We start from the raw sequence: 17,151 nt of genomic DNA on the forward strand, positions 1-17,151 counted from the left end.
TAAAATCAGAGTGGAAGATAAGCTAGATATGCTCAATTATTTATCAGCTTCACGGAGCTCTGCTTTTTATGAGTTTCCTCTTCATTAGCTCTGAGTACCCTCAACTGAATATGCAACCTCAGATTACAACTGTCACAAGGTTTATCCACTTCACACCCCTAGGACAGCCAGTCTACACTTTCAGATGACAGCTGAATTGGGATTATAGCTATTTTTGCCCTTACTAAGTTACCAAGCTTGTTTCTCTGATCTGCTAGTTGACAAGGAGGTAAATATTGCTAGAGGTTGACACAAAAAGCACTTAACTTCTAATAGGGAGGACACAGCAGAGAAGGTAGAGGCACTGAGTGTAAAGTGCGGAGTCATTTAGTGTGAGGTCAGTAATCACAAAGCCTGGAGTCATCCCTGAACTTATATTGCATTGCAGAAATGGATGCTCAAAGAGGTTGTAAAGTGGGTAGTGTATTTTTAGACATACTTTAAGCAAAAGTTAAGTCTCTAAATGTGGAAGCTTCAGTTGTCTAGAATAACCCCTTATGTAAACCATCTCATTTCCTTATATGAAATGATTGGACTTACTACCCTCCCCTCATTCCAGCACAGTGCTGGTTGTCCTCCACTTAAAATGTCCAATTTGCTATCCTTTTGTAAGTCAGCTCATTATTACAGAATAATAACCCTTGTTATTTCTTTTAAGATTTATTTATTTATCTTAGAGAGAGAGAGAGCACAAGTGGGATCTGGGGCAGAGGGAGAGGGAGAATCCTCAAGCAGACTCCCCCCTGAGCATGGAGCCCAACATGGGGCTGGATCCCAGGGCCCTGCCTTTATGACCTGAGCTGAAATCAAGAGCCGGTCACTCAAACCAATTGAGCCACCCAGGCGCCCCATAATGCTTGTTCTGATACTGCAAAGCTATCTTATCCTTCCTCCTGCAAAGAAATTTCTAGGCTAATGACTTTGGCTATGAGAATTAAGTTACTCATCTAGTTATGGAGCATCTGTATGAGCAAGCACCAGGAGACTGGCCTGTGGACTCTGGGCCAGCACTTTTCCCCTGGATCCCAGAGTTTCTCTTCAGTCAACCTTAGGTTGCCCTGTTGCCCAGTTCACTTGTTTGCTCGGGAGACGTGGCAGCTGATATTTACAATTTTCAAAATTTCCTGGTCCCTGCAGCACCTACTATTCCTTGTAGCTTAAGTTTTATTAGGGTGAGGACACAATCACTCAGCACCCCTTCCAAACCCACTGCAACCGTCCTTACACCTGCTTTCCTGTTCAGAGACTGGGACGTCTCACTGCCAATGTAGTAAGTTCTGTCACTGCCACCACAGGTTTTTTTTTGTGTGTGTGAAAATTTAAGGAAGAGTTTCTTGTCAGATTCATTTGATGAGGGACTCAAGTTACTCACCATTGTATCAGTTTCCAAATCCAAAGCGTGAGAAGAAAGCTTGAGGAGCGCGGTGTCCCTGGGAAGTGAAAGAGGTGTTTAGTGTTGTTTCCGGTGAACGACACCACTTCTCCTGGGGAATCGCCCTGCAAGGGATGCTGGGATAATAACACCAGTTAGGTTCTCGACCTTTCTCCTCACTTCGATGTTCTTGCCTGGAGGGTGTGCGTGGAAGAGAAGATTTTAGTGAGTGTTCTTCTCTGGGTCTGAGAGCTTCCCCTAGGGCTTTCAACCGCCTCTTCTCCTGTTTGAGGCTGCTTATTTTTGCATCTACCTTCCTGCCCTCCATGAGGCTACTGAGGAAGTTCTCCACCTCTGGTCAGCCTTCTCTTCCTCACTTTGTTCCCAACCATCTCCTGTACGCAGACTCCCTCCTCCCCTCACCTCACGTATGCCCTCCAGCCTTGGCCCTTCTTCCCTCCTCCACAGAAGGCTTCCAGTTATCCTTTCTAAACATGCTCCTCTGGAACACTGTCCCAGAACAAACTTGCCCCATCTCTCACCAAATAAACTGCTTTCAATAAGCCTCTCCTAACCCCTGAAACAAACAACATCCCATAATCCACCTCATTCTAAAATATTGCTTTCATAACCTGCAACCATTTGCTCCCCTCCCCTCAAAGAAATGAACTGTCTTCAGAGTTCCATCTTATTTGGGCACTGAGCTACCTCAGTGAAACCATAAAACACACACACACACACACGACGGACAACCTCCCCAAACAAGAAAAATGACCCAATATAATCCCGTCTTCCCTTTCTCTCTCTCAGAATGAAAACTCTCATGAGGTATATAAGGACCCATTTGCGTCTCTTTGAGGATTTTCTTCTTCCCAACAAAATAAGCTACGGAGAAATACAGTAAGGCATTCCAAGGCCAAACACATTCTACTGTTTATTACACATATTACATTCTTAAATAAAAATGCGTCACATAACATTTTTTGCATAGATATCTTACAATATACCAATTTAAAAAAGAATTATGAAACAGACCAGTAACAAAAATAAATTTTTTCTTCATTAATAATTTTGTAACATTAACATACCACCATCATATAATACAAATAATAGTTTTAAATCTTAAGACTTTTGTACAGCAAAAAAACTTGACAAAGTAATATATTTATATATATATATAAAAAGCTTAAAAAAAATAAAATGTCAAAAAAAGGCATAACCGAGGGCTATAAGACTGGGTACTTCTGTGATATATTATAAATACCAGAGAAGGCCTGAGAGAATGTGACCAGGGGGGGGGGGGGGGGGGGGGGGGGGAGGGGGCTGGGAGGAGGTCTCTCCGAACACACTTGTTAGACACATCTGGCAAAAAGAAAATGTATAGTGCAAAAACAAATTTCTTCTAGCAACTGTTAAGAGGATAACAGAGACTGGAAAGCAAAGTCGTGGTGACTAGGGAGTTGTGTGGTGGGAATGGGGACAGGGTGATGAGAAAGAAAGGGTTTTGGTGGGGGGCGGAGATTTATGGAAAGGAAGGGGAGGCTGCAAAAACATTAAACATTTATTTTTGCCTCTGTGTTAGCAAGGAGATCTTGGCCATAATAGGTGTATTTTTCCTCCCTGGAATGAAGCAGAAGTGAAAGATAAGGAAATTAAGCCAAGTCTGGGTTTAGATAGGAAATGCATGCTGGAAAAGAAAAATAAAACAAAAGGGTTGAGAACCAGCCAATGAGCCCCAAAGCCTTTCAGGACCTAGATTTGCAGAAATCATTCCGCCTCCAGTCCAAAGGCCTAGGATTAAAATGTCCCCACTCCCCCCCTCCGCCCCTCCCCTCCATGTGGAACTCCCAGTGTGGTTTCAATATACTGGCATTATAAGCAACCATCCCCCCCAAAAGATATTAGGCACTGGTGGCTACTCCTCTTAAACGTCAGTAGCCTGTTTTCCTTCTGCGAAGGTACAATAGGTACATCTGCCCACGTCTCTAGGCGTGTGCACACATACCACCCTCATTATTCTGACGTGGGGTCCATTTTATGGCAGTAGACAGAAGCTGGAGTCAAAGCAATTTACGATTCCAAAGCTTACAGTGGAAAAAAATTGTATAAACAGTCCCCAACAAAGAATGTATCACCCTTCCCTCACGACCGCTGAGAGGGAGCCCTGTTTGAAAAGAGTATCTGGCTTGGGATATGACTGAAGTGATGGCCTAGGATTTCGCTCTGCCATTTTGGATACCTGTTTCCCGAGGACTTACAAACGCAAATGCAAAACACCTGAAGAATACAGTACTCTATTGGAAGGGCGCGCAGAAGAAAGTGAATTGCAGCTTTAATTTCCCCCCTTTTCCGGGATCTATGAGGAACCAGCAGAGGGGACTGAAGAGTGTTAAAAACAAGAGAAAACCCTGAAGCCTCAGGCCATTAGTCACGGGATCTCACACTGACAAGCAGATTTCGTTTCCTTGGACACATTTTTGTTGTTCCATCTCAAGTATTCCCAAAGATCCTCACTGAGGAAAGTAGGCCATCAAAGAGGCATTGATGTACCTTCAGGCCAGCCCCTCTGGTTTCCAAACTGAGATATCACCATGTTTACCGAAATGCAACCCAGACTCAGAATTCGAACTCCCTCCTCCTGCCCCCACCCCACGCTTGGCAGGTGGCCACTTCCGGAAGAGGCCAGGGAAAGCTTCCACAAGTACATTTCAAACAGGTTCTACTCAGCGAATTTTCACTTTGGCAAAGACCCGGGTGCAAAATTAGGGCCAGAAATGCCGGCCCTCATAAGATCTTTTAAAAAGGAAAGAAACAATGAACCTGATTTTTGCAGTTAACTATGTTGCACCTCTCCGACTCTCCCTACCTTCTTCCTTCTCCTAAAACCAACTCATGCAAAAGAGAAGACAAAAGCACTTTGCACCGGATTTTACATTTTACGAAGCGACTTCCACGGAGGAAATAATTTTGAACCAATGAAACTGATCACTAGATGTTGCCTTCCTTGCCAGTGGAGTTCGTTTCCTTTGACTTCTTTTGACTTTCTGATGACTTTGCCATCGAATTCAGGCATGGGGGCTACGGGGGGGCGGGGGGGGGCTACGAGGGGGTGGAATGTTCTGAATGCACTCGGTGAGCTGCCCTGAAAGTCCCATTATTTCCCCTTTGATGCAAATGCACATGGCTAATCTGGAAGCTTATCCCCAACTACAGTCCTTAAAAAATCTTCTCTGGCTTCTAGATTCAAAGAAGATTTTTTAAAAACAGGAATCAGTTCTGCTAATCGTGCGTGAGGTTGGCTATCTTTTTACCCTGTTATAATCAGGTGACCTAAGATGTAAGAAGGGCACAAGGGGCACAGGAGGGGAGGAGAAGGGGGACTTGAAGGGCTTCGCAAGGGAAAGCACGTAGAGAGGAGAAGGAAATGGTCAGCATGAAGTTCATTTTGGGGTTTCCTATATTTTTATAAAATGCAGCTTTGTCACGGAATCTGAACATTTCTTTTACTGGACACAGCACTCGTCACCACCAGGCTTTAATCTGGGCCAATTAACCATTAGTGGGGCAGGAGGCCAGTAGCTAGGAGAAGCATTATAATTTCATGTTTCCACGTCTTTGACTTACAGCCATGTGGCAGGAGAAAGAAGCACAGCTTGAAATAAAGAAAATTGTCAATGGCTTAGAAACATGCTTTCTCTATACAGCAAACTCTGAACCCTGGATCAAATGTGCTTGAGAGAACCACCACACGACACACCACGCCAGGTTTTTCCTTCCAAATTTGGGATCCCCAGGAATGTCACGAGGTAACGATTTAAATGAGAAAACGACGGTTTAGTGTGTTTTGAATGTCCAGTAAAGCACTGTTTTAAATAACCTGTCCTCCTGGGAGCCAAGTATCATCCGACGGTTATTTCTTGAAGAGCCTTTTCACTCTCACAGGCTCTTGCCAAACCTTCTCTGCCATTTCAGAGATGACGGACATTTTATCGCAAATCCACTTCCAAAATGATTGGTGCTACCCTCGCTTTTATGGATAAGTAATCGTTCACAGGTATCAATCAGGCCAGAGAAGAACAGTTTCAAAGCCATATACTTAGCACCCACCAAATTTCAGGCCAATTCTCACAGTCCACAAGCAAGCAAGCCCCCACCATCATGGTTCAGCGCACCCCGCTCTGAGGAAGGTCAGGAGCACAGTACAAAGGACCTCACTGATACAAAAGAGAGAGGAATCACTGAACATTTCGGACACTGATGAGGACCAAAGGGCCTTTGTTCTGCCACATTCAAATGAGAACTTTTCAAGACCACAGATGACAACAGGGAGCAAACAAGCAATGATTACTCTTTTGCATTCTTTTGTTTTTTTTAAACTTTCTTTTTAATAGAGCCTTGCATTGGTCAGTTCAAAAATTAAATTCAGTATTATAAACCCTTAATAATAGCATTTCGAGAGGCAAGAGCAGCTCCAGCTGGGGAGAGAACATTTGTAAATCGTGGCAGCCACGGCTAATGCCATCACCGGTACGTGCGTGCATTCATGCCGGAGGCTGCTACAGAAAGGGAAATCAACGAACCAACAAAATCTGGGGTGTCTAAAGTTTCATCTAGTGCACTGACTGGAGGTGCTACAGTGTAATCCAGCTGAGGTTTAAGGTCCCTCACACATCCTCCATCCAGAAAGGATGCACCACACATTCAAATATAATCCCATGATACGCCCTGATGGACTGGCCACAAAACGCACTCGGATGCAGTAGAGAACTACGAGATTGTCAGCAAGCAGTGCTCCAGAAAACGTTTCTAAGTCATGTCTAGTTTTAAATCTTTGGAATAAAACTGATTTTTTTTTTTTTTTAAAAATACCCTCCAACTAACATATACAGAATTGCCTCCAGCAAATGGGCAGATTAATATGTGTGTGTGTTTTAGGGTGGTTTTTCTTTTTGTTTTGTTGTTGTTGTTGTTGTTGCTGTTGTTGGTTTTTGTTCTTGTTGTTGTTGTTGTTGCTGTTGTTGTTGCTGTTGTTTTGTTTTTTGGTCTACATTGCAAAAGGGGAAAAGAGAAAGAAAACTTTAAGGGCCGGACCTCAGAATGCCCAGGTGTCCCATCGGTAGCTACCGTATTTGTGATCAGGAGGCTCCTTTACCCTTTGATGGGCACTTGTCAACATTTCAGGGAAATCAAAGTTTGCAGAGAGCTGAGAAACCAAATGCCAAGGATCTTGAAGGTTGCTGTCATACATGTATTTGTGTTTCTTATATTATTATTTCCTTTTAAAGACTTCAGTTTTGCATCCCAAATAGGTATGGGGTGGCATTTTAACAGTCAATGAGTCAAACAGTCAAAGGAGGGCAGAAGGGGAGCCAGCTGGTAGGAAGGAGCAGCAACCATGTGCGGACCAAATGCCATTTTTGTTTTTTAGACATGTCTTGAAGGGATGGTCCCAGAATATACAAAATATACAATCTGTCCTAATAACCACCCCGCTTGCTTGCATAGGCCATTTAATGGTCCTAAAGGCAGTCTTTGGAGTTGAGGCCAGTGCCAGCTAGCTAAGAATGCGGGTAGATAAGAGACCGATATTGGATGTGTGTGGGATGGAGAGTGAGGAATGTGAACCCCCTTGGAGTCAGCTTGCAGAGTGAATGGGAGGCCTCTGTTGATCCTGGGTGCTCTAGGTCACAGGTCATGATGGGTCTAGCCAAAAAGAATTAGAAACGTGTCTCTCCTTTCAGACCATGAGAGAAACTTTTCAACCCTTTCCTTAAATGTCCACCCTTCATTCCCACAATGGCATTTTGAATTGTGTGTTTTAACAAGTGGGGGCGTATGAGCTCAGTGGGTATGAGAGAGGAAGATAGGACGATGTTTTCTGAAGCCACTAGACTCGGGAGGCATCCTCCATTTTCCCCACTCCTGGAAAGAGTGATATTTTTGGCTTTTTGTCAGGTCATAACCCAGAGTTAGGTTAAATATGCAGCTGCCCTTTGAGACTAGCGACATCTATGCTGAAACTGGTTATAGGGTAGCAATGACTCACAGCACGGGGTTGATCACTATGCGCTGAGGTCATGATGCCTCAAGGGGGATGAGAGAACTGTGATGTCCCATCTGATTGGCTGCTTCGAGAGCTGGACATCCAGGTGCCGAGAGAGTCCTGGAGAGGTTTAGTCCATGGAGAAAAGATAAAACATTTAAGCTTCCAAATAAGCTTTTCAAGTTTTCGTTAGCAAAAACAGAGAGATTAAAAAGAAAAAATCTAGCACTGGCAATAAGGTGAGGCTCAAGGGATATACTGTGATTTATCATCAAGGACTTTATTCTCTTGGCCACTTTGCAGTCATGCTAGAAGTTTCCAGAATCCCTAGTGCATATGGTGTGCAAGAGTCAAAAAGTAAGAAAAGAAAACTCCTCCCTTGAGAGTGAAGTCTAGAGAAATGCAGGCCAGAAAGGTGTAAGGTGTTATTCCAGAGTCTGCCGCCGCTAAGGCCGTTGGTATCGACTCGAAAGATCTCAATAGTACTAAGAAGAACCAAAACCGATCAACAGTTCTGTGAGGAAGTCGGACGCACGGAATAGTAGGACTTTTCACACACAAAGGACAAATAAACCAAGAGTTAATTTTGGCTACCAAACTGCAATTTGGTTTTCTAGGTCATTTTCCCCCAACTATTTAAAAAGAAACATTAGTGCTACACATATGCAACTTTACGACGTTGTATTCTCCTATCAAGTTGCACTGAGAAGCAAGTTAAATAAGCCCCTCTTACTGCCGTCCACCTGCACAGACGTCACATCCATTTTCTTTGATTTCCATTGGCAAAGCGGGAAATAATTCCAATAGTGCTGAAGTAAGCAGCCAGTCTGCCTTGCTGAGTTCATCTGGTTTCCTCGTTCTTCGTCTTCTACCATCTGGCAAGGGCAAGGCATAAAGAATAGACGTATATATTTTAAATATAGCTGAGTGCATGACAGTGCGTGTGTGTGGGTCTATGTGAGTGCGTGTGTGTGTGTCTGTGTGTGTGTGTCTGTGTGTGTCTGTGTGTGTGTGTACACAGAGGTTTATGAGTGAGAACTTTCTTCTGCGAGGCAATGGATCCCCGCCTGAAGTCCAGCCCCCGGCCGCACGGCATTTCCTTCAGACAACGGCCGACGCCATGGCAACTCTGGCCTTTAGGGGTTTTAGATATGTCTCTTCATATGGAGGGCAAGATGGTCAGACCTGGAAAAACACCTAGGAAATATAAACAACAACAAGGATTTAAGAGGTGTCCAGGCAACAAACTCAACTTCCAGAACCCCTTAGAAAATGATTAACCCTACCTCAAAGAAAGGCAGTACATATGTACTGAGAAACTAGGCACTGTTTGGGGAAGGTGAGCTCAAGGTCAGACTGCGTGGATTCAAACCCCAGCTCTTCCAATCCTTGTGTGACCCTGAACATATTGACCTCTCTGTGCCTTCATTCCTCCTCAGTAAAATGGGGATAATCATAGCGCTCACCTCATAGACTGGTTCTGAGGATTAAATGAGATGATCTACATAATGTGTTTAGAATATTGCCTGTCACATGGTAAATGTCCGTGAATGTTAACTATTATCATAGTCGTCATTACTAAAGAAGAACCTAATATTTGGGACGTGCTTCAGAAACACAGGACATGCCCGTATACCAGAAGAATGGTAGAAAATGATTAAATTGTTTCATCCAATGGTGCCTTCAGGTCTCTTTTATGCCAAGTCAAGAAAAAGAACAGAGAAGTGAGCTCACCTTTATTGAGAATAAGATAACATGCAAGCATGTGCTAGGCATTTCCCCAACATGACCTAGTACCATTCTTGGCAACCTTCCATGCTGAGTGTTCACACTTCACACTTGTGTGTATGTGTGGTAATGAAGCTGAGGCGAGGGTCACGTAGCTTGTTAGTGGAAGATTTGGGATTAAAACCCAAGCAGATATGCAAGCCCCCTCTTCCAAATGCCCACCCTTTCAAACACCCAGTTTTCTCGGTCCCTGAAGGCCAACTCTGAGTGCCTTCCTCAGCCTCAGAGCAAAGGTAGTGGTCATCTTCACTCCTCCCCCTTTCCTTTGGCACCAGAAACTTGATCTTCTCTTGGGTAGCTGTGCTTCTGTGCTCCTAGTTGTATGGGGCTGACCCTCCTCCTAAGGCTAAAGCTATGGCCATGGTGGTCATTAAGCGACAGTCACATGAGCCATCAAGGTTCATGAGAGCCAGTCCTGGAACACTTGTTGAAACTATTCAAAAAGAGAAGCTCTTTTCCCGCTGGGGCTACTGTGCTATTAAGACTAAAGGCTAAAGCTGCTGGTGTCCATATGGCCATGTGGGAAAGAGTCTGCTTGAGAATGAAGTCAACAGAGAAAAATGGGCAGGAAGATAGAGAGAGAGAGAAAGAGGCTTGATGACAACATCTGAGACCCTAGATCCATACCTAAAGACCAATCTAATTTTGGTCTCCTTTTGGCTGAGCTAATAAATACCCTTCAAAGCTAACACCAGCCTGAGTCAGGTTTCTGCATCGTATAACTAATGGAGTGGGCATTTCCACATCCCCGCAGCCTACAGTCTAAGGCTCTGGCTAGAATCACAGTAAAATCAGCACACGAGATAGCAATCATTCCTAGCCCTGAGTGTGTGCTCTCCCTCTGGGTTCTTCTCTTGAAACTGGCCAACTATTACCTGTGAAGATATTCCTAGACTCTCCCAAGGCCCAAGACATGCTCACAGTCCAGTTTCTCATTAGGATGTTAGCAAGCTGCCCTGTTCAGGTTAGAAGATTTCCTGTTCCACGCAGGATTTCCCCATGTTTGTTCTCTTAAACAAAAAACCCACCCTATCTTGTGACCCCAACATTCTCCACCCACACTGTGTTGATTTTTTAAATAGGCACATGTACAGGATAGAACCCCAAGGAAATGAAGTAAAACAGAACCAAGGCAAAATGAGAAACACATAAGAAAGGGAAGGTACGGTAGAAAATAATGTAATCTAATAACATATTGAATAATTCTAATTCTAATTCTACCCACTTATTTCAGGCCCTAATTTAATATAAGCAAGATATTTGGATAATCCCTTAGAATGCCATCAAAAGGGGATTTAATTTATCATAAAACAGCGACAAATATTCTTTAAAAGTAAGTGCTTGATGTCACTAGTATGCAGAAGAGCAATACAGCCTTTAGGGAATTCAGCAGTTAACTCCCCTGACCTCTTCTGTCCTGAGGGCACATCAGTATTGCCCACTGCCTGTTCTCTTTCTTCCCTCCCTCCCTCTCTGCCTCCTTTCTGCCCTCCCTCCTTCCTTCCTTCATCCAAACAGCCCAGAGAAAGACGATCTAAGTTGGGAAGTTCTTTTTGTGGGCATTTCCTTTTTAAAGTTAACATCCTTAACAAGAACTCTATAAAGATGCCATTCTTATCTCTTCTACCAGCTGAGATAGTCATTAAAAAGAGGCAGAGCCAAAATCTGAACTTAAGCACTATGACCCCAGAGCCCATGTTCTAGCCACATGTACTCTTTAGACTGAGAAGGGAGACTGAGCTGTCAATTTCAGGAGATTATAGCAAGCAGAATAATGGGTTCCCCCCAACCAAATGTCTACACCTAATCCCCGGAAACTGTACATATGTTAGGTTACAAGGCAAAGGAGAATTAGGGCTGTGGATGAAATTAATTTGCTAATCAGGAGATTATTCCTGATTATCTGGGTTGGGTCAATATCATTTAGAATATCTTTAAAAACGGAAGAGGGAATTCAAAGAGAATACAGAGAGCAGCATGGGAGGACTCAACAGCTTGGATGATGGAGGGATGGGGTGAGCAGGCAAGAGATATGGGCTACCTCCGGAAGCTGGAAAAGATGAGGAAATGGGTTTTCCCTAGAGTTTCTAGAAAAAAGAACACATCCCTGCCAATACCTTAACTGTAGTCCAGAGTGACCTTCTAACCTCTAGGTTACCTATAAGAAGGTACCTATAAGATAAATCATTTGTAAAGTTAAATAAAGATGATACTAACTTTGTGGTGATTTTTAATGGCAGCAACTAGAAAATGAATCCAGAAGTCAGTCTGGTTGGGCCTGAGCTGTGAGCACCTGTGAGAAAGCAACAAAGCAGGCACCAGGAATCCTGCCTGTCTGAGGGAGGAAGAGAGGGATTGCGGATGGTAGTGGGGAAAGACAGGCCTTGGCCTGGGGTCCAAACCTCTTTTCTTTCCTTTCTATGTCCTGGAAACCTAAGGGAAATAGCATTCTTGATACAGAATTTCATTTGCAGAGACCTTTCAGGGATCTATGCATTCCAGACTTCTATTCTGCCTTTCCCAACTGCCGACCATGTGCTGGGCATCTAGCAATATATGTACAAGCATCTACATTTATGCTTTGAGATCTTGCAGGGAAAAAGAAAAGTTAAAAACAACAACAACAAGTATTTAACATGGTATGAAATCTAATCGCACTCCTCCTCAACTGAACAAGCATTGTTATTTCTTCAAATTCTCATACCTACATGGTGCTTAGAATTTCGACTAGGTCCCTCACCATGGGGGTTTTATTTAAATTCAATACACCAGCAAGATACTTAGTCAAGATTAATTTACACTTATTAATTTACACGTGCTGAGCTCCACATAGGAATAGTAAAGGTAATAGATAAACTCACATCTAGAAATGTGGAATCAAATAATTCTAAGGGTAATACACCCCCAGGGAGTATTTATGACTATGTAGTAGTAGTCAGATGACCTTAAATAAGAAGGTCCTTAATGATTGAAATTTGTTCATTACAGAGAACTAGGCAAACCACTATTGTCATTTCCCTTGACTTCTGAAAAAGGCACAGTTAAGTCATGTGGGCATTAAGCCAACAGCAACCCTCCAGGGCACCAAAGGGGCTAGATATAGGTTGGTTTGTCACCACCTATAAGTGGGTTGACTCAAAGATCAAAATGTGTCCTCTTAACAGCCCATGATCTTGCAGGTACTACCCTGATAAGCAGTCTCCCTAAATGACAACTGCACTGAGTTGGCAGAACAATTGCCCGTGTATCACCACCAGTAGAAACAGCTCTGTGGACCACCACCAACAACCCCATGCTGTATGGGCTGGGAAACAAGCCTTATCCTTCCAGCAGCTGGTCAGACCATGGGCTATATGGTACAGTCTGATGGCGAGGAAGTGGCAGAGTCTCACTGTTTCCCCCCCCCAACCCAAACCTGAAGCAAGAGATCACAAAACCCAATGTGTTCAGAGGCCGGGCCACAAAGTAAATGAGTACAGTGGGTCAAGGACTATCAGAGTCTATCTTTTTTTTTCCTTTTTATTTATTTATTTTTTAAATTAACATATAATATATTATTAGCCCCAGGGGTACAGGTCTGTGAACTGCCAGGTTTACACTTCACAGCACTCACCATAGCACATACCTTCAGATATGAAGAAATATTCCTCTTCTGTAAGAGGACACAACTGGGCAAGCGTGATGATACATGCAATGGATGGTCTGGCTTCATATTGGGGAGACCACAGGGAGTGGTGGGAACAGTGAAAAATTACTGATCACATGGCCATCACAAAGGGAGAGTGATTACTATTTAGCTTCAGAAAATTATGGCCACATGGGAATGTAAGCCCAGTATTACCAGATCTGATTTTTCCAGACAAAGCCAGAGATACAGACATTTTTGTGGCATCTAGTTATTTAAAATATAAGTAAAGCAAACAAACAAAGAAAAACTCTTTTATTTTCTTTTTCAGTCTACACCATAGGCAAAATAAAAGTATAAATTAGACTTGGTACATGCTTTAAAGATAGTAAGTCCCACTCCCAGCTTAGCCTCTAGAGTGGTCTGATTTCTCAAATTATAAGAAGAGGGAGGTTTCTTGGGCTTATACACACTATATCACCTACAGGATTTAGAGTCCTGCTAAGGGCTACAGATGCCCTCTTTTCTGAAGGTAAAAGTCCTCTAAGGAATGCCAGCTCCCAGTCACGCCAGGCTTTCCTTTCATCTGCTTTGGGACCACTCCAATTCCCCACGCCACCTCCCGGACCTGCTCTATTCTTAGCACAGTCACTGCAGTTGAAACGTAAGGTGCTGCTGGTCGTGAGACACTAAGGAAGATCCAACCCCTTTTCCTGACAGTGTTGAAAATGTACTTACTCTTGGCCAAAGCCCACAGGACTTTGACCCACATCCCCCCCAAATCACAATCTCCCCCAAATACCATGTCATAGAATTTGTACCATCTGCTCAGCAAATTTCTAGCTCTGGGAACTATAGAATTTGGTGAAGAAAAATAAAGCAAAAGGCTAACCAAATTACCATCTCTGACACCTCCTTCCCTGAAACACCCAGTTGGCTTGAAATAGGTCTCCATACAAATCATACAAATGGTCACATTTAATCCTAGTACATCAACTGCTGGACAGATGTAAACTCCTCAATAAGTCAGTTGATCTGCAGAGAGGAAGACGAACTCTGGCAATTTCCCAATAAGAATTCTTTGTCCATTTCTAAGGATGAATGTAGTCCATAACACACACTCTCCACATAATAGCCTTATCACCCTTCAGGGATGGGTGACTTTTGTGTATGCCTACTACCACCATACTTCGCCAACTCACAGGGGATTCATCTTCATCCCGGTCAATATAATGCTCTTCCTCAAAGAACTGTGGGCAAAGAGTCACCCTCTATTCAGCTTCTTTATTAGTGGCTGGGGCTAAAGAGAAATGAACTTGAGGTGGCAACCGAGGAAAGATGTCAAATAAGGAGAAATATTACCCAAATATAATCCTGAAGCAAAACAGCCACTGATTCACATCAATTCAGGGGGCCTTGCAGGTAATGGGATAGAAATTAAAAAACAAAAAAACAAAAAACAGGTTGTGATCTTGGGGAGCAGAGGAGAGAGCTCCAAGGGAATGAGAGACAATAGCTTCCTAACGTGGACTTCCTCAGCTCTGGGGCGGGAGGTTATCTCTGGACTCCAGGAGGCGTGGGGGCTTTATTTAGTTCTTAAAGAATGAAGATAAGAGGAAAATAGCCTCTTCAGGAAGCAGGAAAAAAAGGAGGAAAAACATGAATGCTCCTTCATAAGCATCTTAAAGGAGCACCAAGCCAACCGGCCACCCATGAGATTTGGCCACTATTGCTCTGCTCTCCAAACACAGACACACACACACACACCCCCAGCCCCCGCCCAGGACACACACACACACACACACACACACACACACCCAGTCCCCCCCAGGACAGAGGAAGGCCTAGTGCAGGGAGGGGCTGGCGCAGGGACTGGGAGACTGGGAGGCAGGATGGGAAAGCGATCCCATTTCCTCCCACGGAGAGCCAGGCCTCTATGGACATCCTGCACACCCCTCCTGCCATCCTGCAAGCTGGGGAACCCTGAGGCTTTCAGGGCTTTTATCGTATTAGAAGCATTTTTCTCATCATAACTGAGACCTTTAGTATTGCATTAAAAAAATGGTTAATTTTCTTAAGCTTCCCTTTAAACACAGAAATAGGATTAGAAGGATAACATGCTCAGATGCAAGCCCATTATTTGATTCTGTCTAAACCTAATCCTGCCTTCACGTTGGCCTGCAGAGTCTCCATTTTGGGGTTTATTGGTTGATAATGCCAGAGCTGTCAGATACTATTACTTGTGTAGGATCTGTTGCTACGTGCTCTTTCCTCCACTATCAAATGCTGAAGGTTGGAAATTGAATTATAGGATAAGTTCTCAAAGGCTGGCCATCTTTTAGACCTTTGTACTTACTTTCAAAGGAAAAAGAATGATTCAGGCCCCCAAAGAACGGGGACCCTCTCCAGTAAATTCATTTCTGATAACACTCTGGAGGAAAGCCTTATGAGTAACCTTCTTTCTGTTAAGCAGGCTTTCTACTCTTTCACGTTATTAAGAATCAGGAAAAATGGTATTGATGTTAATAAAAAGATCAGAAGAAACAGCTACAGGTGACCATTCTCTGTCCTATTACTTTTCATATTATAGTAAAATCATCTGTCACATCACCTCCTCAAGGGTAGAACTGCATCTTATTGCCGCTGAGTGGCTCACACGATTCCTGACCCAATGCCGGTGTTCAGTAAATACTTGTGTGCCTGAACCAAGAATTCATATCATCTCTGGATTATACACAAAAAGGCACCCTTACCTCATGGGTTTTCTCTGGAGAACTAAAAGGCATGCATGGGCCTGAGTGTCTGAGGCAGAGGCTTGGGACAACCCCAGGAGCACACAGCGCACCTCCCCACCCCAACCCACCTCACCTTCTCCCCTCCCCATCCCAGCAGCTTCTGTGTTTCTTTACCTGTCGCAGTGGTTGCATTTAAAGGGCTTTGCACCTGTGTGTTTCCTGTAGTGCCTCGTGAGCTCATCACTTCGTGCAAAACGCCATTCACACCCTTCCCAGGAGCACTTATAAGGCTTCTCACCTGCCAGAAGAGACAGAAGGACCATGATCAACAAAGGGAACAAAAGGGCCCCACGCCTGATCCGGTTCTGCCACCTATCCATCGTCTTGGAAAGGGGCTGTATAAATCATTCTTGAAAGACTACATTTCCCAATACAGCCGGTCACACTTTAGGCTCCTGGTATTTTGTTGTTGCTGTAACTGCTGTTGTTTTAACCTTCAGAAGTGGTTTCACAGGATCCTCTAACCTGGAGCTGTCACTTCGGTTCCCAGAGTCAGAGCATTTCCTTCAACGGGTGAGGGATCAATTTTTATTTATTTTCTATTCCCTGGAGCACTTTGACCCCCCACTGTCCAAGCAGAAAGGAAATGTGCTATTTTCATCAGAACCACAAATGCTTCTAATTCTATTTTTCCCCAGAACCTACAGTAATTTACCATTTCAGCCTTTTTAGCCTTCCCCCTCCTACCACAGACTGGAGCCAGGGAGCTGACAGCTCAGGTCTCCCAGAACCACTGTTCTTCCAGTAAATGTGAGTGGATGGACAGTCTGGAGAGAGGGCTATGACTCAAGAGTAAATCACCTGAGATTCCTGGCCTTTATGTAAAAAGCAGTCACAAAGTCCTATTTAAGAAGCCCATAACTTAACGGCTACAGACCAGTCATATTAGAGAGAGAGAGAGACAGAGGATTACAAAATATTTTTAAAGCCAACTTGTAAAGCAAGGTTTTAGCCACAGTGAAGCTGCATGTAAGTACGAAATTCGAGCTCTTGTGCTCAAGTGACCTTTTTGCACAGTAAATACAGATGGACGGGTATGTGAGAGAAAGTACACGATTTTTCCTTAGACCTTTTCCTCTGACCCATCAACATCTGTCACCAAACATGGCAAATATTTACCATCCCAACTGTATGGTGGGCTGGTTCTGATTAAGAAGAAAAAGAATCCTAAAAACCCCCACGAGATCGTGAGAGGTACTGAGCCTTCATAACTGAGAGGCAGGTTAGCACAGTGGTCATGAGCCTCTGAAGACCACCGTCTGGGGCCCAGCTTTTCCATGCTGCCCCTAACTGTCTAACCCCGGGCAAGTTAACAAACATGTCTGTGTCTCTGTTCTTCTAGAGATAATACCAGTACATAACTCAAAGTGTTCGGAGAGCATAACTTAATATCCACAGGTATTACATATCAATCAGAACGCTGGCTGGCTCACTTAAGATTCACATCCCTGGTAAATGCTATAAATTGCCAAACCCCAAATTTCAGGGC

The 17,151-nt window shown here is 43.8% G+C and overlaps 1 protein-coding gene across 2 annotated transcripts in view; it reads right to left on the minus strand.

The window, feature by feature from the left end:
• Window positions 1-8,437: 8,437 nt before the first annotated feature.
• The window catches only part of LOC111143205 (Kruppel like factor 7), an 82,984-nt gene continuing 74,270 nt past the window's right edge, over window positions 8,438-17,151 (minus strand). For both annotated transcript variants that reach the window (XM_022496787.1, XM_022496778.1), the window contains exons 3-4: window positions 15,777-15,900; window positions 8,438-8,651 (exon numbers count right to left, since the gene is read on the minus strand). In XM_022496787.1, coding sequence (XP_022352495.1) covers window positions 8,614-8,651; window positions 15,777-15,900 — 162 coding nt within the window. In that variant the 3' untranslated portion in view covers window positions 8,438-8,613. The remainder of the gene's footprint in view (window positions 8,652-15,776; window positions 15,901-17,151) is intronic.

This window comes from Enhydra lutris, unplaced genomic scaffold (genome assembly GCF_002288905.1).
Source record: "Enhydra lutris kenyoni isolate GAN:26980312 unplaced genomic scaffold, ASM228890v2 scaffoldscaffold1, whole genome shotgun sequence".
In the NCBI taxonomy this organism is placed as follows: domain Eukaryota; kingdom Metazoa; phylum Chordata; class Mammalia; order Carnivora; family Mustelidae; genus Enhydra; species Enhydra lutris.